Source organism: Betta splendens, chromosome 1 (genome assembly GCF_900634795.4).
Source record: "Betta splendens chromosome 1, fBetSpl5.4, whole genome shotgun sequence".
NCBI lineage: Eukaryota > Metazoa > Chordata > Actinopteri > Anabantiformes > Osphronemidae > Betta > Betta splendens.
The window spans coordinates 9,128,022-9,149,932 of record NC_040881.3 but is presented as its reverse complement, the minus strand read 5'-3'; the positions used below and the strand labels follow the sequence as shown (position 1 = coordinate 9,149,932).

The following is a 21,911-nucleotide window of genomic DNA, read 5'->3' as shown; positions in this document are numbered from 1 at the left end:
ACACACACACACACACACACAGGTTTCTTTGTTTGCAGACGACGAACACATTCCACGTTGGGGTGTAGGAGAAACATCCCAGGGCACATGTGAATCATTCTGCCTGTCTTTTATCTACCGCACCCATGAACTGTCATAACTCATAGATATCTGTCAAACAAGTTTGCTTCCTGGTTAATAGTTGTCAAGGTGCATAATTTGGAAAATATGCACATGTTTTGCAGTTCTCATCCTGGATTGACAGACACGACGTGGTGACAATGTTTAAACAGAACGTGTCAAAGAGAAACTCAGGCAGCGATGTCATTGTATATGAAAGAGATTTGTCCTTAGTGCTATGAGTTTCCTTCTCCCTTCATCACTTCATAATAGATAGGTTAGAAATACTGAAGTCCACATTAAGTACATTCTTAGCTTGTTTATTTTTTTAGATGATACCAATTCTAATGTGGAAACTAACAATACATTAAAGGACATAGTTTTGGAAAATGTGACACCTGAGCTTTAATGTCCTTCAAATAACCAACACAATGTCCTTTAAATAACCAACAAAAAAACTTCATGTTAACCTTAAACACTTAAAATAATTAAATTTTGTCACACAAATATTCTTTTGCAAAAAGAAAAAATAATAAATTAATTGTGGAAATTGACTTAATTGTCTTTCATCACATTAGAACAAACGTTGTTCAGTGGGACAACCAGTCACAGCCCAGGCATCAGGTAAGCAATGTTTTCCAGAGTGAAAGCCTAAAAAAAAAAAAAGACAGAAGTGAGAAACATAGTGTGAAACAGTGGCAGGATCACGGTCCATATGCAGAACTAGTGCAAAATACGTGGACTTGTGGTGCGTTGCGATGCCAGCGGCCTCACCAGGTTGTGCTGTGAGCAGCTCCTCAGCTCCGGGATCTGAGCCGTGAGGCCGACTAGAGGAGCCACGGCGCAGAGCAGTGAGTCCAGCAGGAGCGACAAGCTGCCGGACACACACAGCACTTTCTGCAGGGACACACAACGCCTCTAAGCTCACTTAATGCGGTGAATGCACACGTTTCAGCGCGTGTCAGCACCAGTAGGCCAACAAGTGTTTCGCACCGTAACACTTACAGCACAGCTTTCAACATGTCTTTCCTTGAATGAAGACTGAGCTTTTGCCGGCTTAACGAGTCTAAATAACGGAGTTCACATCCACTCACATCTGTCTCCTGGAGGTGGGCTCCGATCAGGGACAGGGACTCCCCCAGGAGGTGCAGGTGGGCTGCGGCACTGACAGGACCGCCGTCCGAGCAGCCGGGGCTGGATGTGAGGGTGTCCCAGGCTGAGGCAGCGGGGATGCACGTGAGGCTAAAGGGAACACAGGCGTCAGTGACGGGGCGGGTCGCCGGCGGAGGAACCCCGGAGCTCGGCGGCGAAGCAGGGGCTGTGTCTGCAGGCCCGGCGGGAGGCGGCGTGAGCGGGCAGGCGAGGAAGCAGCCTGCCGCGTGGTGCTGCTCCTCTAGGAACGCCAACCTGCAGCTCGGAGTGTCCTGAAAGGCAAAAGAGAGAAACAGAAACAGTCAGAAAACTGAGGAGAAAAAAAAAAAACAGAAACAGGACGTCAACTGTGGAAGCCGGGTCAGATGGAAAACGAGCCGGGCCGTGACTCTGGAGCGCCAGGGTTGGCCACCGATTACCTGATAAACAGCGCCCCCTGCTGGGCAACACAGGCGCAAACACTTGTCTTGTGCATCCTGTCAGAAGGAGATGACGTCAGGCCAACAAAGTTGTTCAGTGATGAGGATGTCCGTACAAATGAACCATCTACTATGTGTTCCCTCACCTCGTCTCCTCCTCCCTCACCCCAGCCTGGATAGAAAGGGAAGCAGCCTGGAGGCTCACACCCACCGTCACCTGCCATTAAGGGATTTATTCTGGTCATTTTAGGTGTTATTTGCCACATACACTGTGAAATTATCTTCCATAAACACGGTACAGCCTGGCGTACATTATACACACTATTGGCCCCTTGTTGAATTGATATATTCTGTTCAAATTTAGCCATGTAAACAAGGGTATTACAGCCCGATGCATGAGTGACGGAGAAAACTTCACAGCTGAAGCAACGTATTCACACGTGTTCTGAAGGCTGGGTCTTTACCAGAGTGTTGGCTCATCTCACTGACTGAGTCCATTGGATCCTAAAAGAGCTGAAGAGTATCAGAATCAGTCACAACTTTATGTTACCAATGGAAATAAAATGGAAAATGTCTCTAAAGCAAAGGTCACTGTAATAAAGTCCAATCTCCCCTTGCAGCTGTATAAAATCAGATTTGTCTGCGTAAAGCTGCCAACAACACAGTCCAGAGTCTAAGTCACAGGGATGAACATCTGGGCCAAATCAGAAGATCACATGTACTGAAGACAGAGTTCAGACAGACATCTGTGGCTCGAAGGACTCGCATCTCATGAAAGTTTGTGCATAAAGTCTAAATTATTTCGGATTTGGTTTCGAGCATATCATAATAGTTGTTTTATCAAAATAAACAAAGTGGCTAAACAAGTAAACAACAATCACTTCCTTACTCTTCGGGTTAGTTAGTTAGTTAGTTAGTTAGTTAGTTAGTTAGTTAGTTAGTTACTACTGATGCAGTGTTTGACGCTGCACAATGTTAAATTACCGAGAGTCTGGTGTTTCCAGCTTTAAGCGTCAGTCCACGGCTTCAACCTGCACCCGTGCTGTAATAACGCCCAGTGAAACACAGGCCAACTTCATGTTCACTGATTAACTCGGGGCTTCCGCTCCGCGTCGGAAAGCTGCTGATTCACGTTTAGCACGGTTCCCCGTCTCCTCTCCGTGGTCTGCTGAGTCACGCTATTGGTGACCGAGTGAGCTGAGGTGATTGAGAGCAGCTGTTTGGGAGTCGGCCAGGCTGCAGCGGTTCTGTCCCCTCGTCAAAGTCTTTTACGTGGACTCATAACCTTAGAGTGTCTTGATTTGGCAGTTTTCAGTATTTCAGGATCTCCCGGTCCCATTAAGAAAAAAATCTCAGCATGCGCTAATATTTTAGTTACGTAGTTCTTGGCAGGTTCATTTTTTCCTGCACTCAGTGGACGTCTCACGACTCCTCCGAGGAGAAGCGCCCCTGAAGGCAGCACATAATTACACATAAACAGATTAATGTTCGCAATCTCACACACAGGTGTAATTTCCAAACCTCAACACTGCTAGTGCTCAACCATTGGTTTGTATCACTCATGTCATAACTAATGGTCGAACCACACATCGACACAAAGTCGAGGATTTGATGTAAATTATCATTAAACATTAAAAATAAACCATGGATACATGACGCACGCGAGCATTGAACTGTCTGTTCTGTTCTACTGAACCCGTCGGTGAGTCATGTGCGTAAACTGTGAACGCTGCCGCGGTGCTCCACACGGTCACGTGACTGTTCCCCGTGCTTGGTCACCGTTTGCACACTTCCTCCCTCCCCCGCTTTGGGAAACTCGTGGAGTCATGCTTAGACCCGGCTCCTCCTCCTCCCCATGGAATTCCAAATCTGCACCGTCACGCTTAGCGGCCGCTCCCCCTCCCCCCGCGCTTCCAGCGGCGTCGCTCCGAGCTCCTGACTCACGCTAAGGCCCGCGGCTCCTCCCCGCTGCGTCACGCTAACTCTCAGTCCCTCCCACTGTTTTTTCTCAAAGTTGTCACATCACCCTTAGTGTAGCCGAGGCTTGTGACCTGTGCTTCCTGTTTTCATCCAGCTGCTGGAGGGAGGAGACGCGGGAGGACGCTATAAAAGAGGCAGCAGCTGCTCTGCGCTCACAGCACAAGCAGCGCTGAGCATCCAGAGGGGAACCCCGCAGACCGGAGCAGACTTCATCCTCAACCGGTGACTAAAATACCATGTTTATATAATGCCTGGGGTTGTTTTCACATCTCCTTATTAATAATAAATTATGCTATGAGATGGTTTTGAAAACCCTTTGTTTTGCTTTAGTTTTCAGGACCACAATGGAGACAGGGAATAAGAGCCAGACAGCAGCTGAGCAGCTGACAGACAGGTATGAGTGCGTTTATGGTGTCTTCACGTGCTCATTGTGGGCGAACTTTGCCGAATCACACATTTACACACACTGCGCCGTCCATTCATGTGTTCCTTTCTCTTCCCTCCTGCAGGGACCTGTCGGAGCAAATCAAAAAGGTGACGAAGGAGAGTCACGTCAGAGCGGAGAACACGCAGCTGATGCTGAGCTTCCAGAGGGGACAGGTCACTCTTGCGCAATATAAGGTAACACACAGTGCATTAGTACGTCTAAATATTTGACTTCTGGTCGTTTTAATGTGCAGTAAAGTCTCTGACACCTCTGCTCCTCCTCTTCAGCTCCTCCTGTGCTCGCTGCATGACATCTACCAGGCTCTGGAGGAGGCGCTGGACAGGAACTGCAACCACCCCGGTGTCGCACCCATTTACTTCCCCGCTGAACTGGCCAGGCTGGAGTCCATCCAGAAAGACCTGGAGCACTTCTACGGCCAGAACTGGAGGGAGAGGATCGTCGTCCCTGCAGCGACGCAGAGATACTGCCACAGACTCAGACAGGTATGTTACTGTGTAACGCGTATTTGACCACATCAGTCACGTGGCACTGGATCGAACCGCTCAACTCCCATTCTGCTCAGATTGGTGAGGAAAACCCAGAGTTCCTGGTCGCCCACGCCTACACTCGGTACCTCGGGGACCTGTCCGGGGGGCAGATCTTGGGGCGAATTGCCCAGAGGTCCATGGGGCTGAAGAGCAACGAGGGTCTGTCGTTCTTCGCGTTTCCCGGCGTCTCCAGCGCCAACCTGTTCAAGCAGCTGTACCGCAGCCGCATGAACAACCTGGAGCTGACGGAGGAGCAGAGGAACGGCGTGCTGGAGGAGGCCGTCCGCTCCTTTGAGCTGAACATTCAGGTAGGAAGCGCCGGTGAATGAGCCCGAGCCTAAAATGCCTGTTGCAGGACGGCTTTAATGAGTAATGTGGTCAGAGAGTTTATGGACTTTGTTACTTTTGTTTTGAAGGTCTTTGATGATTTACAAAAGATGGTGAATCTCACGGAAAGCCAGAAAACACACTCCACACACTCCGAGCCAGAGAAGAGCCTCCAGCTCCCTGGGACCTCAGTCAGCGCTTCTCCTCTGCTCAGGATGTTCCTGGGACTGTTTGTGGCTCTGGCCACTGTCAGTATGGGAATCTATGTTCTTTAGACACCAAACACCAGCACTTAACAGAATTTTTGTTATATTTTTGTAATTTCATTGAGAACCACGGTCACATGTATTCAATAATTCTTCTCTAACACTTTTAGAAAGTGCAATATACGTCTTAATACTGTAAATATGAAACTATTTAATAAAGTTTTTTGAATATAAAATGAGTTGATGAATGAATTATCTATTTTCTCCAAAGGTAACGAGTTGAACATTGACACATCCTGCAATAGTCAGTTTTAATATAAGCCCAAAAAGATCAGTCTGTTTGGCAATAAAATCAATCAAGAGACAAGACATCATACTGCACTTGCTTAAAATTTGATACACACATTTATTATTGTCATGAATTTCCTAAAACCCGTTCGCCAGTGGTGCTCATTATAAATTAAAGCAGCAGCCAGAGCAAACTTCTGGCATCACCCTTGCCCGGTTTGCTAAAAACACTGTCGGTTACAGCGCTGCTATCAGACTCCCCAAAGATCAATTCAAAGAAAAACAAACAAGTTATGACAGAAATGATTGTACTTCACTGGAATTGGTTTAATTTAACCCTAGAAGGCACAGCAGCCTGAGTAAATCAGACAGTCCTCTAATTGTCACAGTCCAGATGTTTAAAAGCTAAAAGGATGCTTTACATTCAAAGGGCAATCTTTTCCACTGCTGCAGCTTCTTTGACACCGTTTTACTTGATTGTGCTATACATTAGTCCGTCAGTATCAGAGTGGGCACATCTAATACCGAAGAATGAGACATTATTCGTCTTAATAGAGCTCTAGAAATGCATCGCTTGTTGTAAAAAGGCTGTGAACACAAAACCCAAATCTAAAAAAAAGAGAGGTGCGGTGACTACGACGAGCTTCACGACTGACAGGGTTCATTTACAGGTTGTCCTCAACATGCAAATCCTTTAAAACACAATCATACATACACTAGAATCAGAACACACTGCAATCTGCAAAGTCTACAAACCACAGAGTGCCGGATGACGTGTCCCAAGGTGCTTCAGGGGGGGATTGCACGCGTTGTAAATTGGTAAATGTCACGGAGTAAACAAACAATGCAGCAAGGGTGTAATTCTGAAAAACTAAAAATAAGAAGCAAAAGACAGAACCTATAATATAGACAGGTGACAAACAACAACACAATACACATTGAGAAAAGCAGCTTCAAATGAAAACTACAGTACCAAAAAAAACTCTAATCAGATCAAACAGAACCTTTCCTCAAAAACCTACAAACACTGCGTTTACACCATCTTAACTCATCAGAGATCATAGGATCTAAGCATTTTTTGTTCCATCTGTACTTCGCTGACTGCATTTCAACAGAGGTCTGTGTTTTTGTGACATTCTAGACCATGTGTTCGTTTTATAACAGTAGCTTCACTTCAGCTTTGACAAACAATGCCAGCAAGATGAATGGTCAGCGTGTTCTCTGCTAATATGACATATTGCACATTGAAAGGGAAAGAAAAGTGACAATTAGTAAATGATAATAAAATCACAAACGTGAATAAACTGTCAGTTAAACAATGGTGTAAATACAATTACAATTCTGCTGTAATGTTATGCTACTTGTACAGATTTCCACATTCTGCATCTAGCTTGATTTGGCACATTGTCCTACTGTAAAAGGCAAAGAGTTTCGAAAGCCCAAATAGATGCATAATTAAGCAACGTGCTTTAGGACACAGTTTTAACATCTGTCTGCATCCCAAAACGGTCTCCAAACAGCTGCATAATGTCACATTACCTTGACTACCTGTACGAACAGCTAGGACAGTGTCGGTTAAGAAGGTGCAGGTGTGTTAGGCAGGAGCAGCTCCCAGGAGCCACTCAGTTGGTTTCGTAAGTAGACAGCAGGGCGGCATCGACGGGCTCCATGCAGGAAGGGCAGGTGAAGGAGCGCATCAGCCAGGGGTCAATGCAGTCCACGTGGTAGATGTGAAGGCAGGGCAAGAACCGAATGGCATCGCCGTAGTCAAAATCCATCATGCAGATCACGCACCTGGAGGAGAAAGTAGAGTAAGTGTGAACTTCCTGATTCATCAGATTAACGAATATGAAGAAAAACACAACAGAAAAACCAATTTTGTGATCAAAGAGCACTTAAGTCCTTTAAATACCTGAATTAAAAAAATCAATCCAGAGTTTTGCCAAGTTCACACTCACTCTTTAACTTTCTTGTCAGAGGGGTCGGAGCCGGGGTCGAAGGCGCCTCTGGGCAGGTGCTGGATGAGGCCGATGCGCTGGGCGATGCGGACCTGCTCCTCCTCGGTCAGCTGGCTGGCCAGACGATTCTCCCCCGGCGTGGGGTGGTACACCAGCGCTGGCTGGACCCGCTCCTGGGGACGAAAGCTGTGTAATAAGGCTGCTCTTGGAGGGAGACAGTGCTGTGCAAAGGTTGTGGGTCACCGCACGATGCCTGGTCTGATCTTCACAAAGAAACACTAAAACAGGCTAAACCATTCATGGAACAAGTTTCCTGAATAAAACCTTTCACGTCATTGTATATGTGATGTCTGAGGCTGATGTTAATGTATGTACAGTATTAATGAAGTCTATAGTTTCACTTTGCTGGAGGAGAACATGACTTTTGTGAAATGGCAGAAGAACCGTATCAACATAAAGAGTAAAATAAAAGCTTAAACATTTAACTAACATTATTATTCCATTAGCAGGTGTCGGGTTTGCTACTTGCTTCACGGTGCCCGCCTGTTCCGACACCCCGGAGGTTGTTCACCTCCGGCACCGGGCTGCTCACCTGGTAGGGCGGCGGAGGCTCCCCGGGCAGACTGCCGCCCTCGGACTCGTTCAGCAACGACAGGTCATCCGCACCTTGCGAAAACAGGCAGTTCCCCATTGAACTGAAACCACCATGAGACTGTTCACTTTTCTCGGGAGGGCGACGCGCACTTAGCACCGCATCAGCTGGGGCTAAGCTACCAGCTAGCAGCAGAGGTTAGCTTAGCTCGGATCATTCCCTGAACGTCCGGACGGACGAACCGGAGGGAAAGCGTCGCTCACCGACCGGGACGAAGGCTAGGATGCTCACCTACACTGCGGCGAGCGAAACAGTCGGTGACATATGTTTTACCTGTGGGTGTGAGGCGGCGTTCGTGAGTCTAAGTTTCTAGTGTTTACAAAAAGCATATACCGGAAATGTCGTCAATAGAAAATTGTGAATTTGCAGACTTTCACAATAAAAGCGGAGTCCCACCATCGGTAACCCAAAATATTATATATATAGAAGATTATATATAGAATTTTCATAGAAAAAAAATTTATCTATATATATATATATGTATATATTCTTCACTGTCTGAATGTTACAAACATAATGCAATCAAAATCAAATGAAATAAGTGGTCAAACTATTTGTGATGAGTTTTACTTTTCAAATTTAACTTTTTAAATTATATATATATATATATATATATATATATAGATATATATATATATATATATATATATATATATATATATATATATATATATATATATATATATATATATATATAACAACATCTGTTTTGTGCAAATTAAAGATCAAGTCCAAGTCAATGAGCAGCTGTAGAGAGACAGGGACCAGTGGAGGGCAGCAATACACTGCTACAAATTGTATAAAAAAAGAGCAGGATGAAGAACACATGAGCAAATGCACAGGTGCAAAACTTAAAGTATCAAACTCTTCAGATTTAAATGACTTGATGACTTTAAATGACCTCTGTCTTGATGCATGTCTGGAGGAGAGTCTAGAAATTTATGGAACTTATAATAATAATAATATATATTATAATATAATAAAAGAATGACAAGTAAAAGATATCGAGGTAAAGCTTGTTCAGTAATATAGCTAAATATTATTACCTTAACTAGAGTGTTGTTTGTGTGTAGTCACAATGCCAGATTTCAGCGCTGTGCAGTAAACGTTGTCTTGACCCTGGATTACTATATTGCTGCCTGTCTCAGAAAATAAGCAGCTCCACATTACTACCACTGAACCACAAACGCAATATTATTTAGGCATTTGAAATGTTGTTGTTTGTTTTTATATTTACTATATTTATTCATAGCTGATTGATGGACATGCTGGAACAGAATCACTGGCTCTGAAGCACTTTATAAATTGTATTTACAAATTGTTTAGGCCAAAATATTCTGAAACATTTAAATGTTGGTAGGGCTACAAAAAGTCAGTGAATCATCATACAGTAAAACACACAGTCTGCACAAAAAAAGACATGGCACAGCAACCCAGTACAGTCAAGAACATCCTTTTTATTCAATCAGGTGCTGCTCTTCTCAAACTGTGTTTTTCTTCTTATGGAAAAGAAACTGTAATTAACACATGCATTTCACCTAGAGCTCTGGGGGTGTTTTCATAAAGTGGTGCTGCGCTGAGGGTGTAGACAGAGGAGTAGACGAGCTGGGAGTCAGGGGGCCTAGGGTGCTGCCTATTACACCGACAACCATACACGCTTACGGAGAAAATAAACAAAAACAAGAAAACAGACACGGAGCGGTCCAGCATGAGGGAGACAGTGGAGAAAAATGGAGGGACTCAGCTGAATCCTCAAAAATCTGAGAGCTCAGGTTCACGCTGGCTTCTTGTCTATCAGGTTGGTGTGTTTGAAATGGCTAATACTGCTGAGAGAGTTTCGCTGTGGGAAACCCACCACGCACAATAATACTTGACTTTAAAGGATTGGTTAGAATGTTGGATATGTCGTGGGAATACGACTCCCCCGTTTCTGCCTCATGCAGGACAAGTCCGGTTATAAGGTGCTTGAAGCTTCCACTTACAGTCCAAGGCATTCTCCAAGAGAGCCCGAATGACAGCATACCCTGATAGCAATATTAAAAGAAATCCAAATGACAGGAAAGCTTTAAAAAAAGGGGGGGAATAAAACAAAGCCAAAAAATAAATACCTAAAATAAGATCAAACTTTTATCATAGTCCAAGCAGCCCCTTTCCAACACCCCAAAGCAGTTCATCCAGCCCTCTTGACCCCATACATCCTCTGTGAACCTCTTCAACCCAGTCCCTTGAAGCCCTGTCATCCCTTCCTAACCCACCCAAGGACACCCCCAAAAAGCCCGTCAGCGTAATTTGTTCACTTACATTAGCTGTTGAATGGAGAAGCTGAAGAAGATGGGTATGGTAATACAACATGAAGCATACAGACAAGAATAACGTGAGCTAACTGCATTCTGCTCAAGACAAAAGTTTTTCGGCAATATTTTTTTTTTTCCAACCTCCCGCTAGCAGAGAGGGCGAAGGAGAGAAAGAGAGAGAGAGGGAGAGAGAGAGAGGGGGAAAAAGAGAGAGAGAGAAAGGGACGCACAGTTACAGACTACTCCAGTGTCCCATAGAAAACAGGCAGCGGAGACAGAGGGGAAGAAAAAAGAAAGCAAGAGCTGAACAAGATTTTTGCCTTTCAAAAAAAACTTCTCATCATTTATCAATAAAAAGTAAATAACTAATTCACACCAGTATCCTTTTTATATATGTATATATACACATATACTGTATATACACACATATGAAAAGGAAAAGAGGATATAGGATATAGGGGAGGTACAATTCGAAGCCAAAGGCAGAACGTTGTTCCTCAGAGCCCTTGGGATGACGACCTTTGTCTCCTTCGGGCGCTCAGGGGCAACCTGCTACCTGCAGCCATTTTGGGAAAAAAACAAAACAAAAAAAAGGCGATCTGGATTACAAAATGGAGTCTGTGAACAAAAGGCACTTTTAGGGGACAACCTTTAACTGCTGGGAACTATACACTACAGCACAAGCACTATAAGAGTCATTTACAGAGAAAGGGGTGGAACAGGGGAGAGGCTCAACTTGCTGCCTGGTTCCTAAACCTTTTGTCGCCGTTTCTGTTATCAGTGCAGGAGACGGAAGGTCTGAGTCAACACAACCCGTGTCCTGCTCTAAACTCAGAAACACCTTTAGATGATTGGAATAAGAATATTTATGAATGCGAGGCTTCTCCCCCAGCGCAGAGAGGAACTTGTCATGTTTTTATGCTAATAGACACTGAATTGGGATGTTGGTTTCATTTTGCTGGTGAGTTTCAGGCAGTGCATGGGAAAAGGTGTCGGACGTTTCTCGGGCTTGTTTGTTTTCTAAAGGTTGAACCAAAATGCCTTTTGTGTCACAACCTTAAGGAATAGGAACCTCTCCCCCCACTCGATACATATACAAGAATACAAATAGAGAGAGGACTAATGCTGTTTCCTAAATGGTCTTATTTTTGTTCATTACCATCCATTTATAATAGTTGTGAATGTACTTTATAGTGTTAAAGCACCAGTTTCATCTGATAGAGAATTTTTTTCTGAAGCTGTGTAATTTTTTTTCCTTCAGCCCTCCCACATTTTTATAAACAAATGATTACACATAAAACATTAAAAAAAGAGACAAAAAGGAAATAAAAACAAATACCCCCAACTTACAAAGACTAGGATTTTTCATGGCCCTCTAGTTTAGAGTCCTGGAGCTTACGGACTTGAAACAAATACATTTTTTTTCTCTTTTCTCTTAGCTTTCTTAAAAATCTCTAACAGACAAACACAATGATCTACCCAATGCATTGCACGTGGCTCAATCGACACATATTTTTCAATAATAATACTTTCCATCAAAAAACAAACACTTTTTTCTTCAAACCTACTGTCGATTTTTAACATGTTCATCTAGGTATTATACTGCTGCGCTGCAGATGGCGTGTGTCGTTTTATTCGTACTAGTAACAGCAAGGTGATTTTACTGAAACAAGTCATGGGGTAAGGTGAGAGTTCAGAAAATAACTAGACTGCCAACAAGCTCATGTAGTAAAAGTTAAAAAGGAGCATATATCATAAATATATATGTATAAGATCTCTCTCTCTGTCTTTACAAAAAAAGGTTTGCAGTCCTCTATAAAGATCTGTTCTAGGCCAATGGTTTCCACATCACCAGCGCTACCACTCTCTGTAGCCTTAGCTTATATGTGGGAGGAGAACCTGAAGTCAAGTTTATTACTAATTGCATGAAGGGAATACAGAGGCACTTTCATATATTGTCTTGATATATGGTGTTTAGTACATAGACCTAATGTTACTAGAGAGGCTGAGAGCAGGGTCTCAGCCCTGTTTACTATCCCTGCAAAATGGAACCAACAGCTAGGCAGTCCAGTTATTTTGTGAGGTCGGCTTTTGTTGGATTGTGTCATCATGAGAATATTACAAAGAGTAATTTCAATGTGAACATTTACATAGGAAAAAATCTCAAATTAAAGACAAATCTTAAGTGAATGAAAAACCATTAACAAAGGCAGTTTGGAGAACCACATATCAAGGCTTCCCTTTATACATTTATAGGTTGATGGTGTTGGCGTCGCTAATGTGCATCTTATGTTGTATGCGTTGTGTGTGTAGTCCTCTGGGTTTTCCTGGTGCTCGACTAAGGGATACGGGGTGAAGCAATGCAAGGGATGCGTGTGATGAGCTCTGGTTACTGTGCTGTCCATACGGGAGAGATTTGAGAAGCTGCTGTTACTGTTCCACTGGAATCCGAGCGTGATACTCAACGTCTTACTGCAAACTAAAGAAGAACGGTGTGACATGCAAGAGTAGGTTAAAACAATCCAAGGGAGACAAAACCAAACCTAAACCTGGCAAATAAAAACCCGTCTACAAACTAAATGAAAACTAATAATATGAAGTGGATGCTGTGTGTGCATTACTGCAAAGGAAATTCCAGCAAGTGTACTAGCAGGATGATACCGGGAATGGTCGTGACTGACTATTTGGGGGGGGGTTCTGTGAGTGTATACTGCATGTGATCACTTGTGTGCGTGCGTTTATGTGCATGTTTGTGCCCTGTGTTGTGAGTTAGCACAGCCACATCCCTGCAATGGCCGCCAGCCTCTGCACACGTCTCTAATCACTCATCTCACCAGCGATGTGCAATGCTGTCCATCCCTTATTAAAAATTAATAGTGCATAGGTGAGGGGACGAAAGAGCACATGTAAAGTTAGTGTTATGTCTGACTGTTGTGTGTTCACTTGCTTGCACTTGCCTCATGGCTTTCACATCTCCCACAGCAGGACATCTTGATACTTTGACAGGTAAACAAAGACCAGCCACTTAGTGCATATATGTCACACCATTGGATGGTGTCACCATGATTGGCCAATCAGGATTGAGAGAGGCTCAGGGCTGAGCGAATTGAGTGGCGGAGGGTGGCAGCTGACAGGCGTGTGGCTGTGGTTCTGATCTGGGCCCCGAGAAGCTCTGAGCTCCGGGTCGGGATGGGGTGTGGGTGGGACCACGCGCCTGGAGGAGAGGTGCCCGGTCCCACACACAAATGTAAATGTGAGCACTTTGGGTGGCAAGGATTTCATCTTGCACATCTGACTTCACCATTTACCACTACCTTTTGCTTTTATTGATCTCCAAGCCAATGCATGGTGTTTCATTGTGGAGACAACAAAAAGAAAGAAAAAATAAAACATAAAAAAAAAACAACAAATGTAGAATTGGTCATTTGTCAGGTTACCACATTGTGTTTCCTTTCTGACATTTTGTGGTGTGTGTGTGAGACAGTTCCTCATCTTGCTATCCCTCCTCCATGCATTCTGAGTCTGTCCACTCAATCTCATTGAAGCTTCCTGCATAAAGAGGGACGAACATTCCTGTTCAAATTGTGTTGGATTGGGAGTCCTCTTGAAGAGTGGGGGTTTTCGGGTTCTGTAGTAGTACTTGGAATAGTGTTGGCGAGAGACCTTTTAGTGTCTGCAGTCTGTTCTTATTCAGCGATGATGTGTTTGTTTTTTTTAAATTTCCAATTTTCATGACACAAGTTTAGCTGTTGATTCAGAGAGGCCTTGTCAGAGGAACCAGGACTGTGGAAGAGAGGAGAAAATGTAATCAGCAGCACATTTACACTAAGTAAGTCGGTTTACTCTTCAGTCCAGAGCTGCAGCTGGTAGCGCAAAAAACAAAAAGGATAATTACTGATACCTATAAACATCTACAAAGTGGTGGGACGCACAAAAAAAGGAAAAATGCACAACATGTTGAAACACTCATTAATAACAGCAAGGCCAAGACACCCACAGGAGGTACAAGACATTTCTGAAGGTAGTAGTTTAACTTTTCCACAGGAGACATATGCATCAGGTAAAAGGGGCTCTAAGTAGACACTGATTTGTTTTAGGGAATCAAAAACCTGGCAGATAATACTCGTATAAGTATTATCCACTAGATGGCTACCTACTGCTGCTTCACTTGTGGTGCTTGCTGAGCTCTGCTGTCCCGAGTTAAAAAGCTACTGCCTAAACTTTCAAACTTCACACAGACGCATTAAAACAGCTTCTGGGAAGCATTTTCTTCATCCGTCGATTATCTTTGAGTAGAACTGCTGTGTCATGCGCTACCTGCTCACATGTCAGGCGACCCCCCCCCCCACTGGTGTGCGCTCTGTGGGCCCGAGTGGTCTCCGTCTACACTGTAAAGCTATTAAGGGCGGCTCCACCAGGGATCCAGTTTCTCAGTTTGATAAGAGGGCAGAGAGGCAGCTTTGGCTGACCCGGCCTGGCTGCGTCTGACATTCCACAGGCCCGGCGTGAGCAGTGAATAACCCCGCAGCTCCTCCATTCAACCAACTTTAAGAAGATTTCACCCCCCCCCCCAACCCACCAAGCGTCCGTCGTCTTTTGCCCATGTGTGCAGAGGCATTTCCTACCCATAATTCTTTGCAGATAGGTGTTCTTCCTGGCCCCTACTTCCCTCAACCCCCTGCTTCTCTCCTCTACCTCTTTTACTCTGGCTCTCCAAATGTAATCCTTGGCAGTGGGAAGTGACCCCCCTCCCCAACCTCGCTTCAAGTCCAAGTTCAACTGCCTATGACATCATGTCTGGTTGCCCGCAGCAACCAGACAGTCGGGACGTGACTGTGGAGTGCAGCGAGCTTTGACTAACTCCCGCTCTCTTTTTTTTTTCCTCTCTCCCTTTCTCTCGGTGCCTCTTACTTTTTCACACACGCTTCCTTCTATTCCCCGGCCTTCCTGCACAGCCCAGGTCTCACCACCAGAGAGCTCCTTAGACCAGCTTTTCCTCGCGTCTCCCTCTGACAGCACTGGGAAGGTTCTCTCCCTCCGTCTTGGCTAGTTGGCTAGCAGGCGGCAAGGCGGGCTGGCAGGGCCACCGTCTGAACCTCTCCATATGCCAGGGAACAGCAGGATAGGCACAGACCTCTGTTACTCACTCTGGCTGAGGCTGTTACTGACCTACTAGGCTCAGCTAACTGCTAACAGTCGATACCAGTGCCTAGGTTCTCACTGTGCATGCAGCAAGCTTGGCAGAAAGTATGTTTTTCTACAACATTTAGAAAGCAATAGCAGGACAGAGTAAGTGTTCTGAGCAGATGTAAGCTGCTATAAAAGCCCTGCTTTTTTTTTTTAGAGGAGAAAACGAGGGGCAAGAGTTTTGGCACGTCGCTGGAGTGCATGTGTGTGTACCCACACATATTTGGATGGCATTTGGATGTCCCTCGAGTGCCAGGGCTGCATCTGTGGGAGAGTGGTGCAGGTGGGGAGCTCGAAAAATACTAGAGCGAGCAGCGGGGACGAGAGCGGTGGAAAAAGAAAGGGCGAGTGGGCCGCTGATGCGTGAGGGGAAGAGGAGGAGCCCGGCGAGCTGCGCCCGGGAGGAATGTAGATTGTTTCCATGTGTGGGGAGGACAGGGGAGCAGAGTTGGCTGCAGGCAGGTGCGGTTAGACCCTAATGAGAAAAGTTGTGTTGGTAATGGAGGAGGCCCAAGATGCTACAGCCCAGTGGCAGAGCACAGCCAATGCTCAAACCACAATGTAGTGCACTGCCGGCCTCACAGGCTGCACTAATGCACACTGGGAGGCAGACGGAGATAAATCAGCAGTGGTGGAGCTGAAACTAACTGGCACCGCTTACTTCCACTGAAGGGAAACTGCTGTGGTACAGACACTGTGAACCGAAGACCTTGATACAGGGTCCACACTTTTCCTTCTAACGTTCTATTACATTAAGCTTTAATTAGATAACATCGATAAATCACCACACATTCGTGATTGTTTAATGTAATGTGTTCCAAAATAAAATGTCTTAATTGAGGTCCATTCTCTAGCAGGGCTTTCAGCTTCCTCACATGGTCTGTATGGTCCATCTGGGGCCTGATGAACGCGTCATGACATACGCAGTAGAGCCAGTCGCTCTTCACTACTAAACAAACGCTAAAAATGTCCTCTCGGCGTAGTGAAACCCTTTTAGTCCCTGGTGCGGTGAGCTGACGCACTGACAATGTGGCGTCATTGTCTGAGTATCGCCTCTGCATCACAGCCTTCGCTCTGAAAAACACCCTTGTTCCTTTAAACCTATAGGCCCTGGAAAGTCACATGTATGAACAGCAAGTGGTGCGGGAGGAGGGAGGAATGAAAGTGGAGGAGGACCGGGTGAATGTGAGAATGTTAATAGGATGAGGGAGGTTGGTGGGGTACCTGTGTCTGCTGGGGGATATTCAGAAAGTTGTCCCGTGTTCCGATGCCGACAAACCGGTTGGGAGCTGTGGAGCCTGGCGTGGAGTATGCTATAAACAGAGAGAGACAAGTGTGTACATGCTTTTACACACAAACATACTGTACACACTGAGTTTGATGCTCTCAAGGTAATGAACTTTTTTCTCACTACAGGACATCACTGTCAAACTAATTACTGGAAGAAGACATTAAGGGTCAGGGATACTCGTGTCCTGTTAGAGATGTGATTTGTTCATATTTCGGGCATGTTGTTATTTTCCTTATTAGCTGCTCTGTAATTAACAGGGGGATGGACCATCTGTGATGATTAGTGCTAACACGAAGAAGCTAATTCCTACAGATATGGCTGCACTGTTAAGTCGCAGACGCGCCTCAGCAGCCCCTGGCCTCAGTTCTAAGCCACTGTAGAAAACCACTGAAGATTCACTGTGGACCTATTAAGAGCATGACCAAAGGGAGGAACTCTATTCATCACCAGTGGCAATCGATGCTCCGTTTAATCTGATTAGTTTAAGGGGAGCATCTTGCCTACTACGTGACACCACTCAGCGATGTCACAGGATCAAATTTAGGGCAGTTGTGCTCACTGGACTCCAACATAGCAGCTGAGTTGGACGTTCGCTGTGGATGGCTTGAGTGAGGTCGAGGGAATGGGATGTGTGGGGGTGACAGTGACAGGGCTGATGCATGAGTGCGTGAGTTTGCCCTATGTGTGTGTCTTGGTACTGTACTTGTGTTTAGAATCAGAGACAAAATTAGAAGGGGAAAAATACAGTGATAACAGTCACTGGAATGAGAAAAGAGGGAATATATTTATTTATATAGGATGTTCATATAAATAAATAATAAAGTGACACATCTGAGAGAGCTAGAAGGGGGAGGGTAAGAAAAGGTTGATAGGACAGGAAGAGGGGGGGAAAGGTCAAAACAAAAACAGGAAGGTGCCCGGTTGCTCCGTCCAGTGTCCACTTGCTGTGCCTCTCCCATGGCCCGACTCTTGCACCGCACCTGTCTGGGTGGAACCAACCAAAGCCTCACCGCTCCCCGAGGACACTCCTCTCTCCCGCTCCCGCACTACGGCGCTAATTACACAGGTTTCATCAGATCTCATCGTTTGTGTTTGGAGAGAAGGGGTTGTACTTTTCCTTCCGCGATTCCCATGTTTTTTGTTGTTCTCAATTTTTAATTGTAGTGAGATTTGTGTGAAAGTTGGGAGGGAATTGGGTGGGTAAAGTGGGGCATGATGTTTTTTGGAGTCCACGCCAACTGCCCTAATTTTGTTCCCTTAAAAAGGAAAACAAGAGAGAAATAAAAGGGATGAAGAAAAAAGAAAGGAGGATATGAGAATATTTTAAATAAAGAAAAGAAGCAAGCAAAAAAAAAAAAAAAACGAGAGAAGGGAGTAGATTGTATTGCTGCTGTCACAGACAGACATGCAAGGTCTGCATTGATCAAAGAGGTAACGTGCACAGGACCCTGCTCTACTCTGCTCCTCCCAAAACACAAAACTGATCGAAAAGAGTGAAGAGAGAGTACACTGCCTCTTATGGTGTAACAGGAGACCCAACACCAGAGAGAGAAGAGAGGGAATAAAAAGGTTTTAAAGAAAGAGAAAGAGACTGAGCGAGGCTGCAAGACATAAGGAAAGGGACGGAGATGAGAGCTCCAGCACAGGTGAAGGCAAGAGATACAGGAGAGTTTGAAAGAGGATCTCTGGCTTGGCAAAGGCGTGGCTTCTGGTTGACATAATGGCATACCGTTAGTACACTACAGCACTGTGGCATACAATGGACAAAATAAGAGTGAAGCTCCTGGGGCTGCTGAGTGATAAGCCTGCAGCCTTACTGGAAGCAGACTGTCTGCTAAGCTAACGATAGCCGTGGTCATAGATGTACCACACTGGTGCTACAGAATTAACCATGATGACGACTACATTTGCTCTAGCATAAACATGATATCGTTTATTGCATATTATGTTAAGTCTCAAATATAGAATTGAAATCTGTGGGGAAGCTGGGGCAGCAATGGGGTTTGTGGAGGGGAGTGGGAGTGGGGGGTGACTTACACGGAGATGCGGGTGAGCTGAGTCCGCCGTCAGTGGGCGTGCTGATGGTTTTAGAGTCGGGCATGGGGAGGGGCACAGGGCGCGCCACCGGGGGTGGCGGGGGCAGCAGGAAGGAGCCCGGCATTTTGCTCTGGCCGCCTCCATTAGGCTGCAGATGGACCATACAGACAGGGTGAGCAGGACACACCCCGAGACTATACACAGTGCAGCGGGAGCCAGACACACTCGCACACAAAAAGTACGCACACAGTATGTCCCATTCAGGGGTCAGGTAAGTCTTAACACTCACATGAACACACACGGGGAGTAGAGAAAACACCAGACTCAGTTAAAATAAAACACACAAATAAATCAGACAGTCTGGCCACGGGTGGAGAGATAATTAAGAGGTGGGAAAGTGATGAACGTTGCCACACACAAGGGGAAATGAAAAATGGGGATATTAAAGAGAGGTTGTTATTGTGTAAACAAGTGTAAAAAAAGGCACTGTAAAAATCAGCTCTGTGAAAGGGTGTCTGTACAAGTGTGCGTAGTGCATGTGAGAATGAAACTGGTGTTTAGAGTGTGATAAGAACAAGGGATTTAAAAAAAAAAAGGTTGATACTGTAGGTTGTTTTTAGACGCTCAAAGGTTTACAGTACTACCAGCAGCCTGCACCTTACTAAATCAGCCACCCATAAGGCCAGCTGACAGTCAGCTGTGTCTAGTCAGTGATGTGAGCATGTCGTTGGAGAACATTCACTGATGATTTAAGAAATTACACTCTCAAGCCCTCAAAAAGCTGAAACGGGTTCTTGTGCTCTGTTCAATGTCACAGCTAGTCTCCCACATGGTACATTCAATGCCAGCTGCCCGTACCTGCCTTTGACCTGCGTGCGTAAAGGCGTTCATTATTGTCTGCCTGAAAACTGATAGGACGGTCTTCACTAAAAAAGGGACGGCTGCTTCACATGGGGCTCACTTGACCACAGCACACCTGTAATGTAGGTGTAGCTTATGAACTGAAATATATATGATTCCCTTTGCTTTCAATCTGCATCCTCCTCAGTGAATTTCACTAAAATAATCTGACTTCAAATCAGTGTCGACAAAGTCACCCCATCCTTTGCTGGACCCGTAGCTCACTTACCTGTGCGCTGGGCTGCCCTGTGCCATCGGTGCACACAAACTGCACGAACTCCTTAAGCGGGTCCTGGTGGTGGTGATAGCGTATGGTGGGGTGGGTGAAGTACGGGCTGGACTGCTGGATGATAGAGGAGGAGGGGAAGTGCAGGGCTGAAGCTGAGGCACGGGGGCTCCCTGGAGAGAAGAAGGGGAAAAGGGGTAGGAAACAGGAAATGGAAGTGAGGGGAGGGAGAGGAACGTGGGGAGATGCAAGAGACCCGGAAAAACATTACAAACTGAAGTCAAGTTCAGCTCATTCATTCAGTTTCTCACCGAACACGGCACAGATGTTAATCACACTCTGATACTCTACATTAACATGCACACCTATGACATCATATAAGACATGCATATGTTTTACCAAGTAGCAGCACAGCTGGCATCAAAAGCCAGGTTGCTGCTCAGGCCTATTATTGTCATAACACAAAATAGCTGTGACATTCTCTTGTGGTTGACTGACTGAAGCTGTTTCTGCTTACAAATGACTGGCATTATCCCCGGCTGTTGGGCAACATCTGGTCCCATTCATTTTATAAACCAGCCTGCTAGATTCTCTGTACCTCTGGTAAGCCTGGCATTACCACACACGCGCACACACACACACGCACACACACTGCAGCAGTGTTTCTTTCCTTCTGCTGCCTATCCATTTCTCACTCACATACACAAAAAGCTGAGCTAGGGCAGTGCCACACACACTGTGGGTTCTCCCACTTTTGTTTTATTGCTTGCTGGTGATGTGTAATCAATCAGCGGCACATCCTTGCTGTGTGGTTCGGCCCAGTAGCTGGAAGTCTGAGAGAGAATCTCCCCTCTGCTCCCAACAGACCACAAAACGCCTCTTGGAGACATTAGCCAGCCAGCCACACACACGCGCACACACACGCTCTTCACTGTCTATCTTGTCTGCTGAGACTCCATCATGGCTTTGGCAATTTAGCACTGAACTGAAGAGGCAAGCTGCTAGGTGAGGGGAGCCTGGTGAACAGGCATCTGTGATTATGTCTGTCACCTGCAATCTCTTGTGTACTGGACTGACAATGTATAAAGAATTAAGTCAATAAATCAAACTTTATTTCTGGGTTTCTACCCCTCTGTTGCATGTAGAAAACCTTGTGTGTTGCTATGAATGTGTGGTGCTCTGTGTTTTGGACTTTTCATGCATTTTTATACTGTATATGGTTTGCTTGCTTGCTTTGCGCATGTGTGTGTGTGTGTGTGTGTGTGTGTGTGTGTGTGTGTGTGTGTGTGTGTGTGTGTGTGCGCATTTGCTTCCACAATGGTGGACTCTCAGACAACAGTCAATCTGGCAGCTCTCCATTGTCAGTCCAGAGCCAAAAAACAGGACACAAACCATCCACTCCTTATCCGTGAACACCAACACTCACTAGTCCTATAGAACAAGCGCTCCAGCCCCTCCAAAGCAAGCCCTGATTGTTAACTGTGTCTTCCCCCTCTCTGTCTACCCTCATTTCTTTTTTCATCTTTTCCTTCTTCCCTCCCTCCCATCATCCTCCAGTCTCTTTTTAGAACCAAAGCCTCAGAGGGACATTGAATTTGGATGGTAGCCATTTTAGCACAGAGAGTCCTCCACAAGAGTGTAAATTTACACACGCATTCATGCGTGTGTGGATCTGTGTGTACGTGCACAACTGCACCCGTACACAATCTCTAAACACTGTCTCATTACAGCGTCTCTATTACATTAAACCTCTCAGCCAACAGTCCAGACACACTGTTTGGAGAGCGTGAGAAGTTAGCTGGAGAACAAAGACACGTGAGCTAGCCCCTCACACCTCTTCAACTCAGCCACAAAATAGAGAGGCAAGTTTTACAAATCAATTTAAGTGTAAACTTCAGCCTAGAGTTGGTTTCTCAGGAG

At 45.4% G+C, this 21,911-nt stretch overlaps 4 protein-coding genes across 19 annotated transcripts in view; 1 reads left to right on the top strand and 3 right to left on the bottom strand.

The window, feature by feature from the left end:
- Window positions 1–5: 5 nt before the first annotated feature.
- On the bottom strand, window positions 6–3,331 carry LOC114863430 (HMG box-containing protein 4-like). Of its 2 annotated transcripts, none has more exons than XM_029164296.3 (7): window positions 2,655–3,331; window positions 2,135–2,174; window positions 1,817–1,887; window positions 1,671–1,727; window positions 1,194–1,523; window positions 874–996; window positions 6–750 (listed from the first exon to the last, which is right to left on the bottom strand). In XM_029164296.3, exons 2-7 carry the CDS (start codon window positions 2,166–2,168, stop codon window positions 706–708), a joined length of 660 nt encoding a protein of 219 aa, XP_029020129.1. In that variant the 5' UTR covers window positions 2,169–2,174; window positions 2,655–3,331; the 3' UTR covers window positions 6–705. The 2 variants fall into 2 exon arrangements, with proteins under 2 accessions (XP_029020129.1, XP_029020128.1); XM_029164295.3 differs by having other exon boundaries at window positions 10–750; window positions 2,135–2,183; window positions 2,655–3,327.
- A 411-nt stretch (window positions 3,332–3,742) lies between these two features.
- LOC114859714 (heme oxygenase-like) lies at window positions 3,743–5,397 on the top strand. Its single transcript, XM_029157709.3, has 6 exons — window positions 3,743–3,872; window positions 3,981–4,044; window positions 4,160–4,271; window positions 4,365–4,580; window positions 4,661–4,933; window positions 5,042–5,397. Exons 2-6 carry the CDS (start codon window positions 3,995–3,997, stop codon window positions 5,225–5,227), a joined length of 837 nt encoding a protein of 278 aa, XP_029013542.1. The 5' UTR covers window positions 3,743–3,872; window positions 3,981–3,994; the 3' UTR covers window positions 5,228–5,397.
- A 147-nt stretch (window positions 5,398–5,544) lies between these two features.
- rnf11a (ring finger protein 11a) lies at window positions 5,545–8,414 on the bottom strand. Its single transcript, XM_029157710.3, has 3 exons — window positions 7,997–8,414; window positions 7,405–7,577; window positions 5,545–7,240 (listed from the first exon to the last, which is right to left on the bottom strand). The coding sequence occupies exons 1-3, from the start codon at window positions 8,093–8,095 to the stop codon at window positions 7,069–7,071; spliced, it is 444 nt and encodes a 147-aa protein (XP_029013543.1). The 5' UTR covers window positions 8,096–8,414; the 3' UTR covers window positions 5,545–7,068.
- A 1,079-nt stretch (window positions 8,415–9,493) lies between these two features.
- Window positions 9,494–21,911, bottom strand: part of LOC114853094 (nuclear factor 1 X-type-like) — a 92,537-nt gene continuing 80,119 nt past the window's right edge. For 9 of the 15 annotated variants that reach the window (XM_029146109.3, XM_029146089.3, XM_029146066.3 and 6 more), the window contains 4 exons: window positions 19,995–20,164; window positions 18,866–19,013; window positions 16,762–16,850; window positions 9,494–14,133 (listed from right to left, as the gene is read on the bottom strand). In XM_029146109.3, coding sequence (XP_029001942.1) covers window positions 14,119–14,133; window positions 16,762–16,850; window positions 18,866–19,013; window positions 19,995–20,164 — 422 coding nt within the window. In that variant the 3' untranslated portion in view covers window positions 9,494–14,118. The remainder of the gene's footprint in view (window positions 14,134–16,761; window positions 16,851–18,865; window positions 19,014–19,994; window positions 20,165–21,911) is intronic. The other 6 variants (XM_029146148.3, XM_029146129.3, XM_029146138.3 and 3 more) reach the window with 2 other exon arrangements.